The sequence below is a fragment of the Apus apus genome, chromosome 16 (genome assembly GCF_020740795.1).
Source record: "Apus apus isolate bApuApu2 chromosome 16, bApuApu2.pri.cur, whole genome shotgun sequence".
Classification (NCBI taxonomy): domain Eukaryota; kingdom Metazoa; phylum Chordata; class Aves; order Apodiformes; family Apodidae; genus Apus; species Apus apus.
Window position 1 is genome coordinate 3,461,721 of NC_067297.1, and position 25,388 is coordinate 3,487,108.

A 25,388-nucleotide genomic window follows, 5' to 3' on the forward strand; every position below is an offset into this window, starting at 1 on the left:
ACAAGCTCCCTGCTGTGCTTCAGGCCAAGGCATGCACAGCAGGGGCTGCAGGGCACAGGGAGGACCCAGTGGTGGCTCAGCCCTAACAAGCTTCTGAAGTAGAAGCAGAAAACCCTAATTATTCAGAATTCTTGGTTGCAGGTTGTAATCAACCCTCAACATCAGCCCCTGCAAACTGGCACTTCTGCCCCCTTGGCTGCTAGAGCTGTGACAGGTTTAAGCCAGGAGAAGGGGGAAGGAACAGGGCCAGGCCTTGTGTCTGCACTCTTGGCCATAAAGATGTATTTACACTGAGGCAAAACTTGCACCCTGACAGCCAAGATGAAGAACTGGATCTGCTGGTGTGCTGGAGACTCTTCCCACCTGCACCAAGGTGGGTGGCACACTGGACAGGCACAGGGAGCTGTGGCACTTGTGCCTTCGCCCATTCCACACTGGATTTCAGGTCCCAGAGTGAACTACCAGAGACACTCTGCTTCTCCTCAACACTCATTTGTACAAGAACCACCTCTTGGTTACATGTAACACCAAGAAAACACTTTCTACTTCAGCTGCCTGATCCAGTGACTTTGAACTGGTAGGGGCATCATTTCCAGCAAATAAACACTTAGATCACTCTGAAAATTAGACCTCTTAACAGCTTAAATGCAGGAGCTCAGAAGAGTGGCTAAAATACCATGTCAGGTAACTGAATTCTGCCCTCACCCCTGCCAGGGAGCTTTTACTCTGTGATAAAAGGGTACCCAAATTTGATTTTTCAGTCAGTCTGAGCTGAGATGTCTGGACCAGAGCTGCAAAGCAGCTGAGCAGCCCCAGGCACATCTGAAGTCAAGGGCAGCAAAGCTCTGAGCAGGTGAAACACAGGGCAGTGTTAAGGACACTGGAAAATCTGGTAGTAGCAGATAAAGTACATGATGATTAGAAATTTTTCATCACTCACTCTCTCTCAGCCTTCACTGAAACACCCTCTCATCCAGTAAGTCTTTATCCAAAAATCACACTCATGAAGAATTCAGAAGCTACAGTGACCACCACAGAAAACTGTACAATGATTTTTCCAAGCAGCACGTGGCTGCAGGCAGCCCAAGAGGCAGGGGTCCCTAAGGAATGAGGAAAGCAAGATGCTCAGCAGCTTCCCACCAACAAACTACCTGCCATCCTGTGCTCTGGCTGGAGCAGAGCCCAGTGGAAAAGCAACATCTGAGTACTTGAAGACAACCAGAACGCAGACACAAGACCAGCATTTCATTCTGCAGCCTTAATATTGGTCTTTTAAGGTGACTGACTGGTTTCTTACACATTTCAGCTGTGTGAGTTTTTCTTTAGCCAATGTGGAGAATTCTTTGTGCGGTGCCTCCAGCCACCCCACAGCTCTCCCACAGGTGGTCCTGGCACCCACCAGGGCACATCCTGCCCTCTGCTGAGGAAAGCAGCTCAGTGGGTTCCCCAAAAAGTAACACCCAGGAGCTCAGATGAAGCACCTGACTCAGAGCAGGTGGCCCTCAATGTTCAGCCTGCAAGCCAGCTATGCCACCCCCTCCTCAGTTAATAAAAGCAGCCATGTCTATGTGGAAAACTGTTCCCCAAAATGAGCTTCCTGCATTTTTCTCAGTTCTGTTTAGCAGCTGGAACCATGAAGTTCTAACATCAGTCAAACCATTTTATAGAGATGAAGCAGAGCCTGGGGAAGGGAGAGGGCAGTCCCTTACCTCCCGGATGTTCTGCTGCTCCATCTCATGCCTCTTGATCATCGTTTTTCTCTTGAAGGAACGGCAGTTTTTGTCGTAGTAGAGTCTCTGCTGGCTGAGAAGATGGGCCTCCTCTTCAGCCTGTGTGTGCTGCAGGTTCTCTTTATGTTTGGATATTCTTTCTTGCTTCTCTTTCTTCGGTGTGCTGTGGTCCTCATTCATTTCCTGCACGCATACGAGGTCAAAACCAAGACTTCCCTTAGGATCACAGGGACACAAGACTTGGAGGACCTTGAGTCACTGGCTACTCTACCATTCACTTCATGAAAGGACAACCAAAATCCCAACTACACCACCAGGTACCACCAGAACCAGACTGGTCACCTGGCCATGCCCAGCCCTCTAGAGCTGTAGTAGGACCCACCAAGAGGAGGAGGAAAAAGCAGCCAATAAACACACACACCTCAGGGGCTGGACAGCAGAGCAATGAACTGACAACAACCCAGCACAGCAGGGGGGGCTCCAGCTGTCCAGGAAAGACTGGATCAAGCTTCCCAAAGGAGTCCAGCCTGGGCTTGGAGTTTTATTTCCAGAGGACTCGTGCCCCATTCTCTATCAAATCAGACACCCAACAGGGCTCCTGGCTGCTCATTTTCTCACCTCTACATTCTTAGCAGCAAGGGATGTGGTGGGGATGCTGTGCTTCAGCAGTGCAGTTTGGGATAGATAAGCTATATATTAAGTTACTTCTTTTTCAGGTTCCTATTAGCCATCACAGGGGTTTCAGTCAAGTGACATCTAAATGGCTGCTCTGATTGTTTACAGCTTTAGCCAAAAAAACCCAACAGATAAAGGGGAAGATGAATTCTCTATGAAGCCCCATTTCCCCTCGTCACCCTTGGTTTGAAAGGTTCTGCTCTACAGCAAATTGTGAAGGCACCTCTAGCACCTGTAGAGATTATTCTGGAAGTGCTCCCAGCTCCTGGAAGTTTACTTGCTGAGAATCTGAATTTGCTTCCAGGCATGACAGTATCCCTTAAACCCCTGGGCTGGGCCAGGTTTATCAAAATGAAAGTCTAGTCATGCTCACTCCACACCCCTTCAGCCCTGAAAAGGATGGTTTCTTGCCTCTTTAATCTTCTCCTTGCAAAGCTTGTATTGTTTCTTCTGACTTTCTAAAAAGGTCGCCAGGTCTTTCTTTTGCTGAGCCGAAATCTGTTGCTGGAATTTCTTTTCATCTGCTGCAGCTGCCTTTGCCTGCAAGGCAGAGAGGGGAAAAGAGAAGAGGAAAAACCCCAAAGGGTGAGGGAGCAGGTACTGAATCCAGCACAGACCAGTCTCCTGTTGTGCACTTTTTTTGGTCTGTCATTCTCTGATCACCAGGCAAGCCAAAGCTGTGAGTGTTCAGCCACACGAAAGCTGCTTGCACACAACACCCATAATGCCCACGTGCCATTTCCTCATACTTTCTGGCTTCTCCACTAAAAACACTCCAGAGGGTCATACCCCACTAGTTCACCATAAGGATCAGGATGTCGATTTTTAAACAGGCTGAGAAGCAGCAGCAAGCCTTGCCACTGCCTCAGCCACGAAGGAGAAGCGCCATCCAAGGCCTCCACCGAGTCTGTTTCTTTTAGCTGGTTGTTGGTAGCTACCATGTTGGTGGACCCAATAGAGTGCCCATCATCCAGAAGAAGGCCTTGTAGCTGTGAAGCTATTTCACCAAACTGGCTGTGGCAGCTCCAAACCAAACATTATAACCATACTGTACCCATGCAGTGCACTGAAGAGCAGGAGTTTCAAGCAATACTTCCACAGCCCTCCCTCCGATCCTCTTGGCACTCACCTCGGGAACCTAGAACTCCACTCACCTCTTTCTCCATCACAGCCACTTGCTTCTTGGCCAGCTTCTCCAGCTCGATGGACGAGTTGTTGGCATGTGTCTCCACCTCCTTCTGCAGCTTGAGGCGGTGCTCGTCCATCTCGGCCTTCAACTTGTTCTCCAGGGCGATCAGCTGCTTCTGGTGCTGGCGCCGCATCCGCTTATATCCTGACATCTGTTCCCGCAACTCGTTCTCCTGCTCATGCTCATGGATCTGTCTTGTAACCTGGTGGCAGGGAAAAGGGGAAGAAATGCTACGTGGCCTTCTCCACACACCACCTGTCTCCACCTTAGCTGCTTAACCCTGCTTTGCTGTACTCTTAAGACGTCAGCTTCCCAGGAATGCTGTTCCAGGTTTCAGAGCTGGTCAAACCCAGACGTAACTTTTCTCTCTCCTGATTTTGACCCCCCATCTTTAATGAGAATTTTATGTGTGTTTTCAGTGACACAGCAGAAAATCCTCAGGTTACAAATAAAGGAAACAGCAGGTTACTTCTGGAAACAAAGGCTGGACAAGCCTCTTCAGGCACAGCACCCAGACCCTGAGGGTGACATGGACTTGCAGGATGATATCCACAGACTCACAGGATGGCAACCATTTTAAGAAAACCTCAACCCATACATCCTTCCCTTCCCCCCTTCAAGTTTAAATTCAGTCCTTCAATACCTACTACCTGCAACGAGTAGCCTCCTTCAACATTGCTTCTTAAAATGCAAGAGGATGGCAGACTGAGATCATCCTCTCCCAGAACTGGAAGGTTTCTAACAGGGGAACACTCTTCTGGAGCCATGTGCTCTTCTTAACAAGATCGATCAGATGGTCCAAACAGATTTGAAACCCTGCTCAAACAAACCCTGAAACAAACTCACAAGTTCCACATTCATTTCCGTGCCTAAGTGCATCCATGTGAAAGGAGGGAAAAGAACTCCAGTAAGGTGTGCCAACATTTTTGAGAAGAAAATGCAAATGGTAATGCTCCCATTTCCAAAGAAAAAAATGTCCAAGACTGATATTTTTATTTCTCATGCAGTCCCAGGAACTTAATGTGTAAAGTTGTGGCTGATATTTTATGACAGACCTGGGAGCCAAAAGCTGGAGCCCTCAGGGATGAAGCAAGAGCTCCAAAATCAACCAGCAAGTTGAACACCACGACTGAGGTGTCACCCAAGGCAGCCAGCAGGGTTGAACCTCAGCTCAAATGACTACCAACACTTGGGAGGGCGGTGAAGAGGACAGGAAGAGCCTCAAACCTCCCTCTCCTTAAAACAGATTAACCACCTCTTCAGGAAAGAGTTACCAAGAAAATTATAGCCAGTATCGCAGGACAGAAGGAAGGCAAAAGGACGAAGCTTCTGAAGTGAACAGCCTCTGTTTTCCCCTCACCCCCTTCAAAGATCCCCCCCAGAGAGGAAATGAAACATCTGATTGCAAAGAAAGCAGAGAACTGGTCTGACTACAGAGCTGCCCCAGACTCACTGCCACGAAGGGGTGATGGTGGGAAGCCAAACATCAACTGCAAGGCTGGTGCACAAATCACATCCTCCTTGTACCAGGACTTTTGGGATGTTATTTTGAAGCTGACTAGATTAAATGCACACTTACACCTCAGCAACTGGTGTAACTCAAAAGCCTTCAAATGCTTGAGGCTAAGGAATGGAACAGGCCAAGCCAGAGCCCAGGAAGATGTGAGACTGTAGCAGTGACCACAGACACACACACAGTGTTAGCCCTCTGGATTGCTGCAGCTCAAAAAGCTTTTCTTTCCCCCTCCAAGGGCAACAACAGCTGCTGTACCTTGCACGAGGTGGTCAATCTTTGTAGGAACTTGCAAGCTCAGCAAGAACAAGATCTGTGACAGAAGCTTCCAGGTAATCAAAGTTTCTCTGAGAAATCATCCAAGATAACGATAGAGGCAGATGTCAGATGAGACAGGCAAAACCTCACCACTCCAGAGATGCCACTTGCCAGGTTAGATGCAACATGACTTGCAGGGAACAGACGTGGTCAGGGCCTCACAGAGGTGACAACCATGCAGCAGCACCAGATCTTCCTGCTGTGCTGTTTTTGAGGTCCTTTCTGTGAACAGTGGGACATTCCGCACAGCACGATCCGTTCCAAGAAGTTGGCAGAACAAAGCAACCAGCAAGAGCAGAAGAAAAAAAAGAATCCAAAAAGCCACTGGAGCAACTTTGCCAGCCCCCCTTTTGGTCTCCTCTCTAAAGAGATTTACAACATGCACTTAACTTACAGCAAAAATCATTACGTTTGTATCCTATTTTTTTTTTTTTTGCTGCTCCTGTGCATCCCACTTTCAGTTTTGCTCTGCTTGTCTCTATCAGGGCAGGAATTCCATCTCTGAAAGATTTCACACTAGGTCTGGGATATTTATCCCCGACAATAGGCTGCAGTTCCTAAGCACAACACTAGGTGTGACAAAGCCTTCCAGTCACAGCAGAAAACGAGACATGAAAAGGTCAGAGGACAACAAAAAGCAGCATTTCACTCCTGAAGACAAGAGCAAAGGAGAATGGTAGCTGGACGTTCTGTGGATTTCATGTCTGCATGCACATGCTGAAGACCTCATTTATCCTCCTCATCTCTCATCAAGACCAACATGCTCTAGAATTCTGGGTTTGAAGACAAGGTCTCCAAAGGGTGATATCTCAGAGCATGGATGAAATGGGAAGAAATAAACATTAGGGACTGAAAGTGAGGAGTTTAGCCCCAGAAAAGTACTTCAGACTAAGCATGATTATGGATTTAAAGAAAAAGGCCCTAATTACTGAACACCTTGAGTGACCATTTTAAATAAAATATGGGGAAGTTCTAGTCATCACCTTTCTGCTGATCCTTAGACAAAGGCTCTTGGAATGTTACAAAGTATTTCACAAACAATCTCATGGATTATGATGGGGGGAAAAAAGAAGACAACTGAATTGCTCATTGCAAAACCTGTTCTCCACGTAACCAGAAAATATCAGAATCCTTTAAAGCAGAAAACTGCACTTTCCTGAAGAATTCTTACATTGGAAGAATGTAGGAATCAACCAGGTCATCAGCAGAACCAAAAAGGGCTGTATAAACAGAACAGCTTTTATCAAGGCATGACATTTTCTCAGTTCCTTACCTCTCTCTGTCTTTAGCACACACAGAACTGGAGATGCCTTTTCCAACCACTCCCACGGGCAGCTCATGTGCCCTAAAATCCAAGCTCTCCCTCTTTCACCCCTCCAAGATTTTTGCTTTACTCAAGAAAGTTGGGCTCACAACTTCTCCAAACCAACAGCTTAAAGGTCCTTTTGCTAAACTGTTTAACCAAGGTACCAAACACCCTCCTAAAGGACAGTTAATCCCACCTCTTGGTAACTAAAACCCTGAGCAAAGACTGGGAAGGACTGGGAATCCTGCTGCATGAGGGAAAGCTGAGAAAAGTGTGGAGAAAAGAAGACTCAGGGGAGTCCTTATTGCCATCTTCCAGGACTGAAGGGGTGTCTACCAAGAAGATGGAGACACCCTTTTTACAAGGAGTCCCACGGAAAAGATGAGGGGCAATGGGTACAAATTACTCCTGGGTTGATCCCTATGGGACATCAGAATAAAAATTTTCACTATGAGAATAGTCAGACATCAGAATAATCTCCCTAGGGAAGTGGTGGATTTCCCAACACTGGGCACTTTTAAAGCTCAGCTTGACAAGTTGTTGGGCCATCTCATCTAAACCATGTTCCTACCTAGAAAGGCTGGACCAGATGATCCTGGAGGTCCCTTGCAACCTGGCATTCTGTGCTTAATCTATGAACAAGGCAGAGTATGAAGAGAAGAATTTTGGGGTGAGAAAGAACAAGCTAAGTATCTTTAGAGCAAAGATCTAAACAGGCAGATGAGTCCATTAGGAGAAACTCAACCACCTGGAAGAAAATGTCATTGCTTCAGCAGCAGCAGAACAGTCACCATGTAAACATTCCTGGTTTTGGAGTCAGACTGCCCTGGTCATTCCAGTGGCCACATCCCAAGCAGACTGCTCACACCTACCTAGATACTTGGCTTTGCAGGCCCAGGATGAGATCACAGTTCTTTTGCTGCCATTTGGATTTCAAAGTGAATGCCAAGGCCTTCAGTTGAGTTCACACTGTCTGACCTGACTATGAAATTTTAACTATTGGATCATTTCACTTGAAGCTGTCGAGGAATTGCAGGAGGCCCTGGGGAGCTGAGGGGTCAAGCATGAAAGACATCTCAAAATGCAGATCAGTGCATCTCTGCACACATTTTAAAGCCCCTTTCACTTGAATATGTTGGTAGGTGTAGGGTGTGGTCTTACCAACACACACTCAACCTCTACCCTTCTTTTTAAACTCAGCTTTGAGCTTCAAGGCTTAAATTTCTAGTTGTATTTTTTAATGGATGGATCACTGATAGTCTGCAAAATAATATGGAAGTGTAGCAGGTGTTGATCTCCATTTTAGACAAGGAATATGCAGTTATTTTCCACCACTGGTCCAAGTGAGTGGTGGTTACTGTTGCCACAAGTGTCATGAGGGGGGAAAAAAAGGGTCTACACAATGGCCAAAGAAAAAAGTGGTCTAGGAAAGCTGGACTATTACAAGTGTTGCTTGACCAAAGGTCCTTCAGATTTCCTAACCACATTTGCTCATTTTTCATTAATTTTTTAACCTGAGTAATATCAAAGCATCAGATTTATTCACACCCTGGTTTTATGGACAGCTCATTTCACTGTGTCACCTGGAAATCTGTTCAGTTTCCTTGTAATTCACATGATGCTTTTAGAGAGCAAGGGGGAAGGGGAATCACTCCTGAAATCACTGGGACATTTGGAGGATAGAGCTGGATCATGTCCTGTCTGCAACCCCTGCACTTGCTGAAACTACTTGAGCTTGTTCTTGCAAAGAGATGCAGCTTCCAAGCTTTCTTTCAGAAATGCCAGTCCTTCCTGTCTGCTATATCCTGATCTGAAGGTGGAAGAAAAGGACTTGAGAACCCATGAGCTTGGACTCCACCAGTAGGAACAGCCCCCAGCCCCAGTGCTTTTCCTCTATAATGCTGCCCTCCTCTCATGTTGGGGGACATTCATATAAGACACCTCCCACCAGCCCAGGTTGCTCCAAGCCCCATCCAACCTGCCCTTCAACACTGCCAGGGATGGGGCAGCCACAGCTTCCCTGGGCAACCTGTTCCCAGTGTCTCACCACACACATAGCAAAGAATTTCCTCCTGATCTCTAACCTGAATCTCTCTTCTTTCAGTTTAAAACTGTTGCCCCTTGTCCTCTCACTACAAGCCCTTGTCAAAAGTCCCTCCCCAAAACCTTCAGGAGCCTTATTTCCCATGCAGAGAGGTAGGAACTAGATGTTCTTTAAGGTCCCTCCCAACTCAAACCATTATATGATTCTATGCTTAATTTTTTCAAGATGCCACTGAAAGGGTAGATGAACACAGATGAATGGAGTGTGAATTCCTGCTTTCACACTACAAATCTCAGGCCTGTTTAGGTCATTCTCCCCTCATCAGCTCCATGGGCTGACCTTGCCCTAGGGAGGGGAGAAGGGGCAGGCAGAAGTTTTCCCTCAGGCAGAAGAGCAGCAGCCTCCAGCACCAGCAGCCCCTGCCATCACCCCACCGTGGCTGAGGACACAGTGGCACACAAGTGAGCTGGCAGCCACTTCCAACCTGCACCACCACTGGCATTCCTCATCTTCTGTGCAGGGGGCTTCAACTTGGCTTTTTTTTTTTTTTTTTTTTTCAATTCTAGCTTCCCATTTTGGAACATGAAGAGGTCGAAATGAAAGATGACTCAAGGGAAAGCCCCACCACCAGATTAACTGCACTGAAAGAAAATGTTGCAGTGCTGAAGAGAGGGAAACTTCTCCCCCACCACATAACCTCAGAACACCTCCTGTAGCACCAAGGTGGAGCTTTGGGAGCTTCCCTCTCTATACTGGGAAGGGGATAGATGTGTAGATGATGGGGACAACAGAGCTTTTGAATGAACACATACTACCCTGCACTTCTCCAAAAGCCTACTGGCTAACTGAGCTAAAGGTGGGACTTCCCTCCCCTCCAAAACACACTGTGCTGTGGATCTCCTGCTCACCCTAAGCCCTCCCAGGCACACTCTGTATCAAGGCACATGCCACAGAAAATAAATTAAGAAAAAAGTTCTCCACAAAGCCTACCACCTTCCCCACCCAGTATTCATTTTATCTTTATCATCATTTGGTAACTGAAGCAAAGAGATTTAGCAAATCCAAGTGACTGGGGAATTCAGGTAGACCCAGTCCCAGCCCCACAGGAGGCTGTCATGGAATTTAGGAGTGACCTTGGGACATGAGCTGTCTTCCCCAGAGCTTAGAGGGCTGGGAAGACCCTCACAGTCCACACCTTCATGCCAACATCTTCCACCACCTCCCAAGGGGACCTTGCCATGCAGTACCTTCAAGCCAGCCCAGAAATGACATAGTCAAGGGAGACAGGAGTTATGGACCCTGCTGCTGAAGGCAGGACAGGAGATGCAGCAGCCTTCCACAGGGAGCAGGAGAACATGAATATATTCAGCACACACATCTATTTATCAATCAAACTATAGACAGTTGGAGTAAGATATTTATTTCATTCATAATTTCTTCCCTCCAGCCAATCTAACCTGATCCCACTTGGATTTGCTCAGTGCAGGCAACAGTGCTGGCACTGTCGTGGGTGCCTGTACACACACAATACATACAAGAAAGAAAAACTGACAAGGCAGAGGGTCTCCAGGAGACCAGAGACCCTGCCTGTGTCAGCTGTGCTGCAGAAGTCCTCCAATACCCACATTTCTAGGTCACTCTTTAAACTGGGGAGGAAAGGGGAGTAGGGGACACTGGCCTGAGGAGCACTGGGGCTGTGTCTACCCAGGAGCACACCTGCAAAACAGGGAACTCAGATATTCCCCCCCAAAAATGTCATCCCAGGAAGCATCTGGCCAGAAGTCTGTATGTCACAGCATCATTTTACATTTCCACAGCAGCCACCACACACACACACACACACACATTCTGACTGCTGCCACTGCTGCTGCTTTTTCCCCTCCACTCACCACCTTTGGCCGCGGTCACACACACACACACGGCTGTGTGTGTAGGATTCAGGGGAATCAAGAAATGGTGGTATTGAAGGCAAGCCCCCCCCCCCATTTGGACAGGGTACAACCAGAAGGGGAGGGCTCCCTGGTGTCATGTTGGGGTTGGTCTAGGATGATGTCATAGCACTGAGCAAGTGCCATGGCCAGGCACTGGGTACTTCCCAACGCTCCCCGGCCGTCTGACCGCTAACACCACCCGGCCGAAATCTTTCACATCACCTTTCTCTTTAGCTCTCAAAGGCCATTTTTCCACTCCTTTCCCTCACCAAAGGTGGCCACCGCCCGCAGCCCGTGCCAGGTGGGGGAGGTGGCAACTAACTCTTCCTGCACACACCCCTTTTCTCTACTACAAAGGCATCCACAGCAATCACATTTGCAATAGTACAAACCTTGATGGCTTCATCCCATCCCCCTCCTCTTTGTAAGCCCACAGCCCCTCTTCCCTTCTCGCAACCCAGCAATCCTTCCCAGGGATCAAGCTGAAAAAATGCAGTCACGGTACCAGCTGCTTGGAATAAATGAATGAATGGGGAGGGGGGGGGGGGAGGAAGACGGAAAAACCCACCCACAAAAAAAAAAATATCCCCAGCCAGCAAGCAGCAATCTTATTGTTTCAAACCCCATCTGCAGCCCCATGGCATTGAAGCACACTGCACACAAACAGATACATACTTTAGGCACATGCAAAATAAATATATTCACAGAACAAACGGGAAAGGGGGGGGAAGGAAGAGAAATCCGAGATGGTATTAACTTCATCCAGGGAAGTGGCTTATTTCACACAGACTGGAAACACACACAGAAATCCAACACATCCTGCATTTTTACATCTCGCACACACACACACAGAGCTAAAATACCTTGCAGTGCAATATCTAGTTGCTATGCCAACAACAGGGGGATGGGGGGGGAGGGAAATCATTAGGAGAGAAGGGGGAAAATAAATAAATAAATAAATAAAATGAATTCCTGAGCCCTTTGCAGAGGGGAAGGGGGGGAGAGGGGAAGGTGGGGTGGCTGCTTACCAAAGATGCTGATTTGATTGTGGCAAAGCGCTCTCGGTTCCGGTAGTGGAGGGCCTGATTCTGCACCGACTGGGTAGGCCGCACCTCAGGCCTGCGATCCCTGTGGCCCACCTCATCCCTTATAAATGCATGATCCTGCAGAAAGGGACAGAAACAGGGAGAAAGTCCGGCTGCGCTCTTCCCGCGGCGGCGGCGGCTGCCTCTGCCTCACCCCTCTGGCTGCACAGGCGCGGCGGTCGGAGAGGCATCGTTCAGCTCTCTGCCGGGCTCCCGCCGCACGGAACGGACGAGCAACGCATGGCAGGCTGGGCTGCTCCAGCTGATGGCGAGCGGGATGCCCCCCCAGCCCCTGGGTGGGTCGGTGGTTTTTGGTGGTGGTTTTGGTGTTGTTTTTTTTTTCTTTCCCCCTCCTCTAAGCCTCCAGGACTACAGATGTGCACGAAGCGCGGGAAGCAGGACGCGGCGCGATCGGACTCCTCGGAACGGCGGGGCTCAGGCACTGCGAGCCAGCCAGCCCCTTGAAAACGTGATTGCCATGCCTAGCAAAGATGCTGCTCTGCCCTCTTAACGCCAGAGCAACGCTTTGCCTCCTCATCCCCTCCGCCGAGCGGTTTGTCCTCGGTAGGGTCTCTTTGTCTCTTGGCTGCTATCTGCCGAGGAGGACAAGCATCCTGGCTACAACCGCAGCAGGCTGGGGAGGACCAGGAAAGCCTCTGTGACCACTCCGGGATCCTGCTTTCCAGTCATGATCCTGCACAGTTCTAGCACTTTCTCTCCACAGCCCACAGAGGATTTTTCCACCCACCCCCCCCCCTCCTCTCCTTTTTAAAGCAACAGCTCACAGGTTCTGCCACAAATGGCTCCCGGTACAGCCCCCCCCACCTCTTGCTCCTGGTCGAGGTTTCACCTTCCCCTCAGCACCTGCGAAGTTTGCAATGGGACAAAGCCGTCCTCAAGAGGAGAGACCCTAATCAGAGGGGCTGACAAAACCCACCCTCACAATCTTGCTGATGAAGCTGCCCAAGCCAGCAGCTCCTCCCGCACGGAGCAGCCTCTGGACACCGCGTCCCGCTGCCTCCCAGCGCAGCCCGCCCGGCACCCTGGGGCTCCACGGGCAGCAGGGGTGGCAGGCTGCCTCGGCACACCTGCTTCACAACTCCCAGCCTCAAGTTCCAGCTCCTACACAACTTCTGAAAGGCAAACAGAGATTCTTTCCCAACTTCAAGGAAGTTCCCAGCGGCCGGGGGTGCAGAATCGAGGCTGCAAAGTGCCTGTGCCAAAAGGTGAACAACAGGCACCGACCCTGGCAGGGAGCAGCTGCCTCCATGAACCCAGTGTCTGGAGATGAGCAGAAGCAGCTTTGCCACCCTGCCACGCCTGAGCAGACACCAGCAAGGTCAGAAAGCTCCAAGGTGAGAAACCAGCAGATATGGAGAAGCATCTCCACCACGAGGCTGCCAAGGTACCAACACTCCTCTCCCAGGCTGCAGACACTTGGTTCCCTCTCTGCTCTCCTCAGCTTCCAGTCTGGACTCTCACACATCCAGCCACCTTCAATATGATTCCGTAAATTGCTTCAAGCAAAAGCCAAACAGGTACAAAAATGCTGAGGGACATGCTGGTTTAAAGTGCTTTCAGCCCCACACCTTTGCTCCTATCCTTCATTTTGAGCTCCATGCTCACTTTTCACTCTCCTTTGGAGGGAGGGAGCACAACAGCCAAGACCAGCCCAGAACAACCCCTGCACCTGCTCCTCCACACCCACCCAAGAGAGGTGGAACAAGCTAAAACAGTTTAAAAGGACAGTCCTCCATAGATGCAGAATCACAGAATCTTTAAGGTTGGAAAAGACTTTTAAGATGGTGAAGTCCAACCATCTGTAGTAGGACTAAGAGTGTAGTAAAAAGTTGCAGTTTCATTTTATAGGTTAACCTTATGCTGGACTTTTTCTTGCACTGTCTTAACAGGGAGGGCAGTGTTAGAGAAGGGCAATTCCTGGCCACTGGGCTGATCTTACATTGTCAACTTGTGCATGTTCAGGTGACAGGCAGGGCTCTCACACTTGCACGTTCTTTTAAGAAAGGTACATCCTTGACTCTGGAACAGTCATGGCAAAAAAGCCTTGATGAAACATTTAATATTTAACAGGATCACTCAGTTTAACTGGACTCATAGCCTCACTGAAGACTATCAATCCCAGTAGCAATGTCCCAGTCCCTGGACTATCTTCCCTCTCTCCATTCCATTTGTATGCCACGGTGCAGGTGAAATATTAAAACCAGACAGGCAGCAAATCACTGAAGAAGAGACTTAAATTGGCATTCAGGTTTTTCAGAATGCTCCAAAACACTACCTAAAATAACAAGTTCAAATTATAATTACTTCTTACAGGGGAAAACTAATCCATGGGTTATACTCTGTTATCTCAAAGGTGGATTCTTAGAGGTTAGAATGCTGACCTGGTCTTGTTTTATGGGACTTGTAGTTACTTCAGTGCACATAATGCAGTTAAATGGAGTTAAATCCAGCTGGTGGATGGTCACAAGTGGGGTTCCTCAGGGCTCAGACCACTTCTTTTTAACATCTTTACCAACACTCTTGATGAGGAGACAGAATGCACCCTCAGTAAGTCTGCAGACAACACCACTTGGGAGGGAGTGTTGATCTGCCTGAGAGGAGGGAGATTCTGCAGAGGGACTTGGACAGACCAATGAGCAAGGTCACCCGACAGAGTCAGGACCTAAATTTTGCTCCCTAGAGTCCCCCAGGCCAGCCCTACCACAGTGTCTTTTCATCCTCCTTGCTGGAAAAAGGGCTTTCCCACCCTCCAACACCAGCACAGCACTTCAGGAAGGCCTGCTGAACACCACTGCCATGCACTTTTAAGAGCAACACTAACAGCACCTGCATTTTGTGTTCAAGATACTCTGACTAGACTCCTTCCTGGGAATACTTAATAATGACACTGATCAGATAAATTTTTGGTTGTTTTTAGAGAAGGATGTAGCTTGTTCCAAGAAACACTAGGGGGGAAAAAAAAACACCCAGAAACACATTGCTGTAATAAAACTTCCTAGGAGAGCAAAATACCTTCTCAGAAGACAATTGGAACAGGCTACAGAAACAAACAGAAAACATCTCAGCAGGTAGACAGGAGTTGATTATTTTCCTACTGAAAAGTCAGTGAGAATTTTGCCTCAGATTTTAATCACAGCAAAACCAGACAGATCTATACATTGCATGTGATATTTACAGTTTTTCCAGTATAAAACATTGTCACATGGCTGGAGCAACCCTTGCACTGACAAAGCAAACACAAGAATAAACAAAATCCATCAGAGAAAAAGGTCCCAGCATCTTCAGCAACTGATTCAGAAACTCAGACACGCCCCAACTGCAAGCTCTGCTTACAAGGACTAGCCTGAAACATCTAAACCTTTGCCTCAAAAGGAATTCTCACTTGCATCTTCAGTCTTGCACACCAATCCAAAACCTTCTCAAACACTGTTTGCACGAGTGGCTACACTAGCTGGGAAGGGCTGCCCCTCTCCTAGACCAACAGGAAAGGCAAACTCTGAGCCACTGTAAGGGCTTTCATGGAATTACAGCAAATCCCTTCTTTCTAAGAATTTAAAGAGCAACAGAAACAGGAGTGTGCCCCAGGTCATTTTAATACGTTGCACTAAATGCCTCCATCATCTAGAGAGGCTTCAGAACCAAGAAAAGGCTCCACGTCAGCCCAACGCTCAGTCATTCATTACCTAAATATCCTTTACATCTCAAAACCAACATCTTTTTACAAGTATGCATCACAGGCAGAGAAACACCCTCAGTTTTGCCTCAGCTGTAACCCCCTGCCAGAGCACTCTCCATCCTCAGAATCCAGCAGGAATGCTGGGATAGGAGATGGGTACAGGTTAATTTGATGCATTTGGGAAGTCACTCCAGTTGCAAGTTATTGCAAAGTATGTTTTTATTACAGCCATTGGGCAAGAATTTGTGATGAACAAGTATGAACATCCTCTTTTCATCCTTTTGTTAGAAACTAGATTTTAATCAGAAGATTTCCCTGACATTTTTATTGCCCAAGTTTCACCTTCCCAATTACTGATGGTTTTAAGGTTGAATTAAGTAACAGCAGCAACTCTGTACTGCAGCTGAACAAAACAGCCATACTGGCTCTTTGTTTAGATTTAAAAGAGAATAACCTTTTTTACTATTACAAAGTTTCATGGAAATGAAATAATACCATGTGGGAGCAATGTAAATCCTGCCACTTGGCATACTCATTTAGGACAACAAAATAACATTTCTGGGAAGCCACCTGCACACACACTGACATACACCAGCAGTTGAACAAAGCAGATGACAACCTACCTATGATGCATCAACTGATGCCTGTATTCTTAGGAAGCCAAAATCTTTGTCCTCATTTCAAGATGAATTAACTAATACCCATCTGCTCTTAAAATCTGGGTTCTGTGCCTTTGAAACACAGTGTATTTGGAGTTCAAATCCCTGCCCCATTTTGTCTTTTTTTCTTTTGTGCTCTCAGATACAAGAGTTTGCATTAGAGCTGTAATCTTCTCTTCACTTCTCGACCTGTGCAGCTGAACAACTGAATTAGCTCCCAACAGGAGATGGCCACAAGAATGTGTATCCACAGGTATGACCATCCTTGGATGGAGCAGCAGTTCTGTTGTCTTTAAAAAAGGAACATTAGGAACCCACAACTCTTATACTGATCATATTGTGACTTGGCTGGAGGAGGTCAATGTGCAACCTGCAAAGGGACAAGCAAAGTTCCTAGTAGGACAGCTCATCCAAGCTGGACATGTGAATTTCCTAGTGATTAAGGCATTCTCCTGAGGAAGCAGCCTTGGATCCTAATGATGGACTGAAATCCCAGGAAGGGAGGATGCAGGCTTCCTGCCAGAGTAGCAGAATTTATTGCAATTTTCCTCCTCCCAGGAGCTTAGGACACAGCTATAAGCTAAGTTATATCGAAAGCCACACATTCAATTAGAGCTTTTTATTATTATTTTCTTCCTGTCTAGTGACTTGTCTTCTGATCTACAAATTCTACTTTGCTGGTAGGTGGGAGCCACCTTTGTTCTAAGCACAAACACAGAGCTCTACCACTGCCCCAGAGCTTTTGTGTTGTGGAAGGGGTGAAGCTGTGCCACTTTTCAGAGGATTTATCACAGATGTTATCCCTCCAGCAGGCCAAACCCAAGCATCTCTGCTATCACCAACTAGCACAGCCAGTGAAAAAAAACCAGGTAATTTCACTTTCTCTGTGACCACAAAAACTTTTTTGAAGTTACAGCCAAGCAGCAGCTGTTAAAAGTAAGACTTGTCTATAAATGCTGTTACTACAACCAGGCTGTTTCTTACACTCTGCCTCAGAGGAGCTGGTCACAGTCGAGATGCTGAGAGTGCTTGGTGGGGATGCTGGAAGCTTCTCCCAGCCCAGCACTAGGCAGGTAATGCAGCCAGAGCCTGAGAACTCCTCCTGATCTACACCAAGTAGCTGCCACTCCAGACTGGCTCTTCACACCAAGCAGCAGCTGGGAATTACATTTTGCACATGACCAGACTCCTTCATCCTACATTTTACAACTGCACGTGGCTTTCTGGGGACATAGTGCAAAGGAAAAAAGGCTTTGAGCCTCCAAACATATCAACACTCTGGGCAATTTTGCCATCTTGGCCACTTTACACATCCTGGTACATCTAGAAGTTGTTAATTAACACATTTGTGGAATACCATAATTTTACACAACACTTCGATTTGACCCATGTCAAAACAATCTCCTGTGTGACCCCAGGCCCACAGAATGGAGACAGCTGGCTAATTATGGTCATCAGCATTTCCTTGTTGGCCTTTAAAGGCTGACTAAATGCAAAACAAAAGCTTAATTTAAACTTGAACCCCAGGCTCTTTCCATTTGGTTTGTGATGAGGCTCCAGAGTGTTACTGAACTCACAGCACTCCCTGTTTCTCACTTGCTGGAACAACACTAGGTTGTGTGGATCAGCTCCATCACAGCTTACAAAATCCAGTTAAAGCCAGTACAGAGACAAATGGAAATTTCTTCAGAATAAGGAACTTTACCTTGAAGGTAGAGTGGGATCTATGTGTACACGATCCCCCCGAAATGTCCTGTTCCAATTTTAGTAGACATAACATATACAAAATATAAATGTGAAGCAGTTTTCTATTTAAAATTGCACTCCCCGAAGTAAAAGAGAATTTTAAAAAATGTACTAAATTAAACCAGTATATTTGCATATGAAAGCATGCAGGAATATGTCCTGCTACACAATCTAAATTCACCTTATACACACACACAGATGAAGGGAACACTTGCCAATTAAGATACTCTCTATACTAAGCACTAATCACAGGCTGTTGTTAACTGCTGTAAAGACCATCAGTGAAGATCTGTTTTGTGTGCTTCCAAATTCACCCTGATTTTGTGATCAACAGGTGATTTTTTTTTTTTTACAATAGTGCAGTTACAAGTGTGCAAGAGACCTTGTTTTTCCAAACCAGATGACAAGATCTTCCATGTGGTGTCATGCTCATGCATTCTACTCAACAGGATGTCTTAAAACACCAGCTACACAGAAGTCTAAGAGGACTGAATTAACAGACTCAAATCTTCCTGTACTTCAATTTTAGAAGGGCCACTCAATCACTGTAAACTAAAATCCTGTTCTTGAACCAAGCAGAAACTTGACTTCTTTCACAAATGCAATTTATGCCTGATGGGAGTGGCTCACATTTTGTTTTCAACAACTGAAATGGTGCTGGTCAGTCAGCAACACTATAATGCATGACTGCTGGGTGAACCAATCCCTCAGACTTTTGTTTTCACACACACACATATATATGGCTACTTAATGTGAAATCCAAGTTAATACACATTTCTGGAGCCTACAGAACATGAAGAAAAGCTCCCACTGTAACAGCCCAGCACACAAAATCAGCTGCATGACTCTTCACTCAAGATGGTTCCCTGGGCTGACATTTTGTACTTAACACTGGTTTTTCAAAAAGGTGAAGAAAAAAAAAAATCTTCTCTAAAGCTGCTATTGCAAAAATGTATTTGAGAACGTAAACCCCTGAAATCTATGCAACTTATCTGCCAGTATCTTTAAATATGCAAGGCAGCCTTTAGTTGAAGAGAAAATTTCTTGAGAGCTCCATTTTGTAAGTGGTGCGATATTCAATGACACAAGCACTGAATTTCTGGGGGAAAACTGCTTTAAATGTATTGCTAGTTAGAACCAGGCTTTGCTGGAACCCTACAAATGAGAAATTATTACTTCTTATCCTGCTGTAATATTTTAGCTCCTCTGGCAAAAACCACACATACACTTTGAAGCTCTTTGCAAAGACAATCACACTAACCACCACCATTTGACCGCCCACCAGCAAATGACACTGCTAAGGCCAAGTCAAGACTATTCTCATCAGACAATCTTAGACTTTAGCTTGCTCTCCAGCACTAGGAAAACAAAAGGCAACAGATCACAACATGCGGGCAAAGAGCAGCAAAGCATCAAGTGGGACTTGACTCAAAACATACCTCGTGGGAAGGGTCCAAAGTTGTGCACATTTCCGCTTCTCACGAGGGAAATCCAAGTGCAAGCAGATTTTAACCATACAGTGTGACTGGGAAATGGTTAGCTTAGCTGCTGTGACCACTTATCACCACACTGCAGGACAGAGGACTCATCATTCCCAAGGAAACAAGGACTGATGTTACAATCAGAGATGAAGTGCACATGCAGGGCTGGGTAAGGAGGCATGCAGGAAGTTTGTTTGACCCCTGCCTGGACGCTGACCACACTACCTTTCCTTAGCAGCCTCTTTCTTTTCAGAGGTTATCTAAATGCAGTTCAGCTTTTAAAGAAAAAAAAACAACACAGAACTTGAGTCTGGCAAGCCCAGCACCAGCTCCTGCTCTCAGCAGATGGCTCAGCACAAGACCACAGCACAGTGATGGTTGGGCCCTTCATGGGGGAGCCAACAAGAGCAAGAGCAGGAAGCTATGGAGAGCACCAGAGAACGTACCTTCTTATGGACAACGGAGGAAGTGGAATTAATGGTGCTCTCATCACTGTGCATCATGACCAGTTCAGGGCTGCTCTCATCCAGGACCTCCTGCATGCTGCTCACACTGCTGCTCTGACTGCCTGTGCTCACAGACATGCTTGGGATGGAATGGTTGCTGCCCAGACTGTCCATCTTCCTACTCAGGTTTGATCCATGCTCACTGTCCTATAAAACAAGGGGCATCCGTTACAAATACTGCAGGAGATCATCTGCCCAGCACGTGCCTGCAGTGCTCAGAGTTTGTTTTAAAGGCCACGCTGCAGAGTTAAAGGTTCTTTGCTCATTATTTGGCAGCTGCATTTCTCAAGGCTGCTTGGTTTATGAAATGGGACAGTTAGTTTTTGCCCCTTCTCCTGCAATCTTATTACACCAGGCTTCAAGCCAGTTGTTTTCCACGTTATCAGCAAGTCTGGGTGTGGCTCTTGGCTTGAGACATCCAGGAATACTGGATGGCTGGTGGAAGGAGGCTCATAATGAAAAGGAGCAACCTAAGTTTGCAGTAAAACTATGTTCCAAGTCAGGGTATGTACAACTCATTTTGTGAATCAGAAAAGATGTAACCCATTTGGTTCTGATTTGATAACTATCACATGGTGCTTAACAGGTTTTAACCTCCATGTCCCAAGCAGTGACCAATTACATTTTGTCAAGCTAATGTTGTGTTCTCAGCCAAGATAAATTCTTCATCCACCTTTATGCAGCTGACTCAGAAGAGTCTGCATTATTAGTAATTAACACTGTTGTAATCTCCTTAGACATTGGTAAATAATTATTCCTCATATAGGGCATTTTTTTGTTTCTACAAATATCAAGAAGTCAGCAGCCTTCTCTCTTGTTGCAAACTCACACCAGCTCAATAATTTCAGGGTATGTGCTCAGTCTGGACTGACTTTATGGGTTTTGGAGAACTGATGGAGTACTTTGTAATTAACTAGTAGCACTGAAGAGGCTTGCAAGGAGTTCAGTGAGGACCAAGAACTCCAAATATCCTTCAGCTCCTGGCCCAAAATAGCCCTGATTCACCAAAATGAGTGTGCTTGCTACTGCACCCAGCTTGTCCTGGCCTTCTAAATGATCTTGGGGAGAATTACATTACAAATCAATTAACAGGGTACTCATTTTGTTGGAGACAAAGATAAAATTGACAGACTTGACAATTTGTATTTGATTGTGTGATTATTTTTTAAGCAATAGCAGATCATTCAGAGTCTGTGTGAGAGCACTTCAAATTAAAAATACAAAAGAATACTATTTCACAGAGAACAGATGCACATGAGAATGAAAGTATTTCCAGGAGGCTTCCATAAAGTTGCAGAGGAAATAACATAATGAAGCATCTGAGTTAAGAATATGGTCACGTAACTAATAAATGTATATGCACAAAGGACAGATGAGATTGCATATGCAACCTTAACATTGATTTCCTGACTTGAGTACTTTCCAGATGTCCTTAACTTTCTTGGAAGAGCTCTGAGGAAAGCATTAATGTTATTTTTGATGTTAAAGATTTGTCATGCTCCTTTTCCACCTTAGAAAGTCTTGTGGCATTTACAGTTGTGCAGTTTCTGTTAACCAGTTAAGCAGGAACTGAGGCAAGTGCCATGATTTCCTTTCACTGCCAAGTTAGTGCTATGACCTCCTTTTGTGGCACACAAGCTCAGTGGTAAAAGGCAGTGCAGAACATGCTGTGCACATGCAGAGTGTTAATTCTTAGAGATGCAATCTCTTTCTCTCTCTTTTTCGAGGTGGGGATAGGAGGAACAGAACATACATCTTGGAGTCAACTACTTCCATGTGTATCTCACTTAGCTGTTGAGCTGAACAGGCAAGTGGGAAAGATTCCCTTGCTCTTTCCTACCCCTGTCACTCTCCTCACAGCTTTTCACACCTATGGAAACAAAGCTTGAAGGTTTTCAGTGCAAAAAAACTGACAAATCCCCCTTTCTCCACACCTCAACAAGGAAGCTGGAGGTTTAGAAGTTGACTGGCAGGATGGCTGGAACAGAACCCTTCCTAGTTTTAATCCCAGTGGCTGCTATCCTTGCTCCTCCTGTGGGTCTTCCCCAATGTCAAGGACAGTGCTAAGTGCCACTCCCCTCCTCCTCTAGGCTCTCCTGTCACCCAGGCTCACTTTTTTCTTAAACCCAAGCTCTAGTTCAGCCTTAAAGGAAACATTTGATATACACAAACCTCAAAACCAAGTCCCTGAATCTATGCTGAGCTTGGGCATCTCATGCGTATTTTATCTTGCTAGACCACAGCAAACATCAATTAGCCCATCATTTTTTTGTTGTTGTTGAGAACCAGTCATGGATTTATTTACCCAATGTGCCTGCACTAAATGCTATTAACTTCCATCTAATCTCATCAATTGAAAAATGACTGGTTTCCATCTCTAAGCCACAGTTAGTGTCAATTATCATACCATGATTAAGTGGCTTGTTTATGATAAGATTTAGACTGAAGCTGATTTTATGTCTTTATGTTGTTTTTTTCTTTCATACAATTTTTTAAAAGTCTTACTAATTTGATGATTTGCTTTCAGCTCATGATAGGCCAATCACTTTATTTTAAAGTTATGGTACTTGAAAAAAATATTAACATCAATCAAGGGGTCTTGACTGTACCTTCAAGACTGAAAAGCTTGGACTGTCAACAGACCCTCCTCCCCACAGGCTGTAAGCCACTTTCTTCTCACTGAGAATATCTTTCCAAAAGAATTCCTTCCCTAAAGCTTTCAGAAGAAAGGCCACCATGTGGAAAACAACCCTAAAGTTTTGAAGCTGCCAATAAATGCACATCCAGCACCAAGTAAAGGCAACTGTCAGTCATCAACCTGCCCTGTATCTCTGCTGATCCAGATGACATTCCAACAACATGGATTGCACCCTCACCTGGGGCTGTGCCTGTTCTGCCCCCTTCAGCAGGGGAAACATCTCGCTTGCCCTAAGCTTATTTGTGACAGTGCCAATGGGGTAACAAAATAAAAGTACCTCCTCCTCTTCCTGAGACTCAGTCAGGGGGCCATTCCGTGTCTCTTGGAAGAGGATTTTCTTCATTTTCCTGTACTGCAGGTTATCCAGCTCCCGGACTGCATCCTTTGTCCTCTGGATGAGGTCTATTAGTACCCTTGGGGGGCGGTCCCGGCGAACAAAGTCGTGCTAGAGGAGAGGAAATACAACAGCTTCAGACACACCACCAGTGTGTTTGATGTTAAAACAGGGACATGGTGGCTCGTCTGGAGAGACACCTGGAATGACAGATCATGTTCAGGAACTGTTCTGCTCGTATTCAGTAATTAACACCCACTATGACAGACTCCAAACACACTCAGCACCACAGGCACTGGCTGTGCTCAGCACCACCTCCAATAACCAAACTGGTCACACCAGACACTGAGTTTTGCAGAGCAGGCTGCTAAATGTTTTGCTCAGCAGCTAGAAGAGCTGCACAGAACTCAGCTAAAAGCAGAGAGAAGTGAGGCAAGAATCACTTCACCACTTGAAACTCGTGTGTGTGTGTGTGTAGGCAGGTTCACAGGCACGGCAGTAGCAGAAGAAGCTGAGTAGTGGCTGGAGAGGTGTGAGACCTGGCTGACCCTTCACAAGCTCTGTTTAGCCCTGACTCTGAGCCACTTCTCTGCCTGAAGTTAAATAGTTTGGACTGAGTTTGGAACAGGTTTTCTGAGCTCTCCAGGCAACACAACTAACTTGTCCTTTCCCAGGCTTGTTCACTTGACGCGTACAAGGTACAAGACGAGGACACTTCAAGCCTCACAGTGAAAGGAGGAAAATGCATGAAGGACAAAGAAGACTCAATCCTGACTGTGCAAGATCACCTAAGATACATGCAAAGGTTTCTCCTGCATCTACTGATTCTGATACAAAACAAGTAAACAACTTCAAGGTTTATTTATACTCAAAGCATTTGCAGTCAGATTTAAAGTAAAATCAGGCTCTTACCAACTCCTGCTAAGGATGTACTAGAAGCACAAGTTTTAAGTCCAGACTTAACAATAAATAATTCAATAAAATTTCAGTATGTGATTAAAGGCTCTTCTCTGATTTATCAGGTAAGTTCTCCTGAACTGTACAGCTGGCAGCAGGTTCCAAAAGCCTTGCAGCTTTCCCATTTAACCTTTGACTAAAGCAGACAATCTGTGTATACACCTGCCAAAATTCTACATGGAATCTCTATGGTTCACTGTGTTGCTTCACATGCATCACAGGAGATGGCCTGGAGGCACAAACATCTTCTGCATCTTCTATTCCTAGAAATAACAACAATGAAAAAGAGAAAGGGGGGAAAAGTTGCTCTTTACCCTGCATTGCAAATGCCACTAAGAGCCTCAACTGTAGCTGGAGTAACTGGTACATGAAACCCAGTCCTCACAACAGGAGTCTGATGTACCAAGTTGAAAGTATACACCAATCTCCTCTTAATATCATGCCACAGGCTTATTTCTTGTTTTTAATTGAATTCAAACTGTTGTGTATTGGAATTCTACTAAGGGGGACAGCTAGTCACTTCACTATCCATTTTTTGCTAGTAGTGATGGTGTTCATTTTTTAGTGTGGCTAAATGTTCCAAACATCATCTCACACACAAGGAAAATGAAGCATTTCTGCTCCTCAGTGCAGATAACCACTCTTTCTGCAAACAGCAACATTCTGCAGCTTATCCATGATGAACAAGTAACCATTTTGATCTCATTGTAAATTATTTTGAGAAAGCAGTCATGCATCTGGAACCACGGTTGTGAACTTCAATCCAGTGCCTCCATGTTCATGCATATTCATTAGCAGTGCAAATTCTCATTTCACTGGGAAGATCATCACAGAATCATTTATGTTCAAGCACTACTCAGATATCAGAATGCAAACACAGGGAAGCTGTAGGGCAGAGGAACACAAGTGAAAACCAAAAGGCTCTTAATGAAAACAGAATACAATTCTGACTGCTCATTTGCACAGAGAGAGATGCAGGCACCCCTCTGCTAGCTACTGTGCAACTCTAAGAAATGATGGCTGGCAGGACTTAATTTGTCTTCCCCCAAATTACAAAAAAAACCCCACACCACATAAAGAACAAATCCAAACCAGACTCAAAGGGGTTACTCAACAGGCATGTACCAAGTTGGCTGGAAGAGTGGCTAACAGAACTCAAATCTCCTGGGAACATCATGTAAGCTGAGAAAAATAAGGGAAAAACTTGTTTTAAACAAGTTCTATTGCTACTTTTAATTTTTAAACTGAAAAAAATGTTAGTGAGATCGTTTTGAGAGTTTATTAATTGAATTTAAACTGCATTTTAGTATCACTACAGTCATTTGGCTATTTTCATCCGAGATTATGAATGAAAACTGAATTAATTCTCAAACACCTCATTTAAAGTTCAGTTATCTATGAAATCATAGACTGGTTTGAGTTGGAAGGGACCCTAAAGATCATCTAGTTCCAACCCCCCTGCATGGGCAGGGACACCTCCCACCAGCCCAGGTTGCTCCAAGCCCCATCCAACCTGCCC

At 45.9% G+C, this 25,388-nt stretch overlaps 1 protein-coding gene across 6 annotated transcripts in view; it reads right to left on the bottom strand.

Annotated features, from left to right (window-relative positions):
• Positions 1-25,388, bottom strand: part of TAOK3 (TAO kinase 3) — an 83,252-nt gene that overhangs the window by 4,505 nt on the left and 53,359 nt on the right. For 5 of the 6 annotated variants that reach the window (XM_051633606.1, XM_051633608.1, XM_051633607.1 and 2 more), the window contains 6 exons: positions 22,856-23,023; positions 19,821-20,027; positions 11,735-11,869; positions 3,560-3,796; positions 2,817-2,945; positions 1,710-1,913 (listed from right to left, as the gene is read on the bottom strand). In XM_051633606.1, coding sequence (XP_051489566.1) covers positions 1,710-1,913; positions 2,817-2,945; positions 3,560-3,796; positions 11,735-11,869; positions 19,821-20,027; positions 22,856-23,023 — 1,080 coding nt within the window. The remainder of the gene's footprint in view (positions 1-1,709; positions 1,914-2,816; positions 2,946-3,559; positions 3,797-11,734; positions 11,870-19,820; positions 20,028-22,855; positions 23,024-25,388) is intronic. The other variant, XM_051633609.1, reaches the window with a different exon arrangement.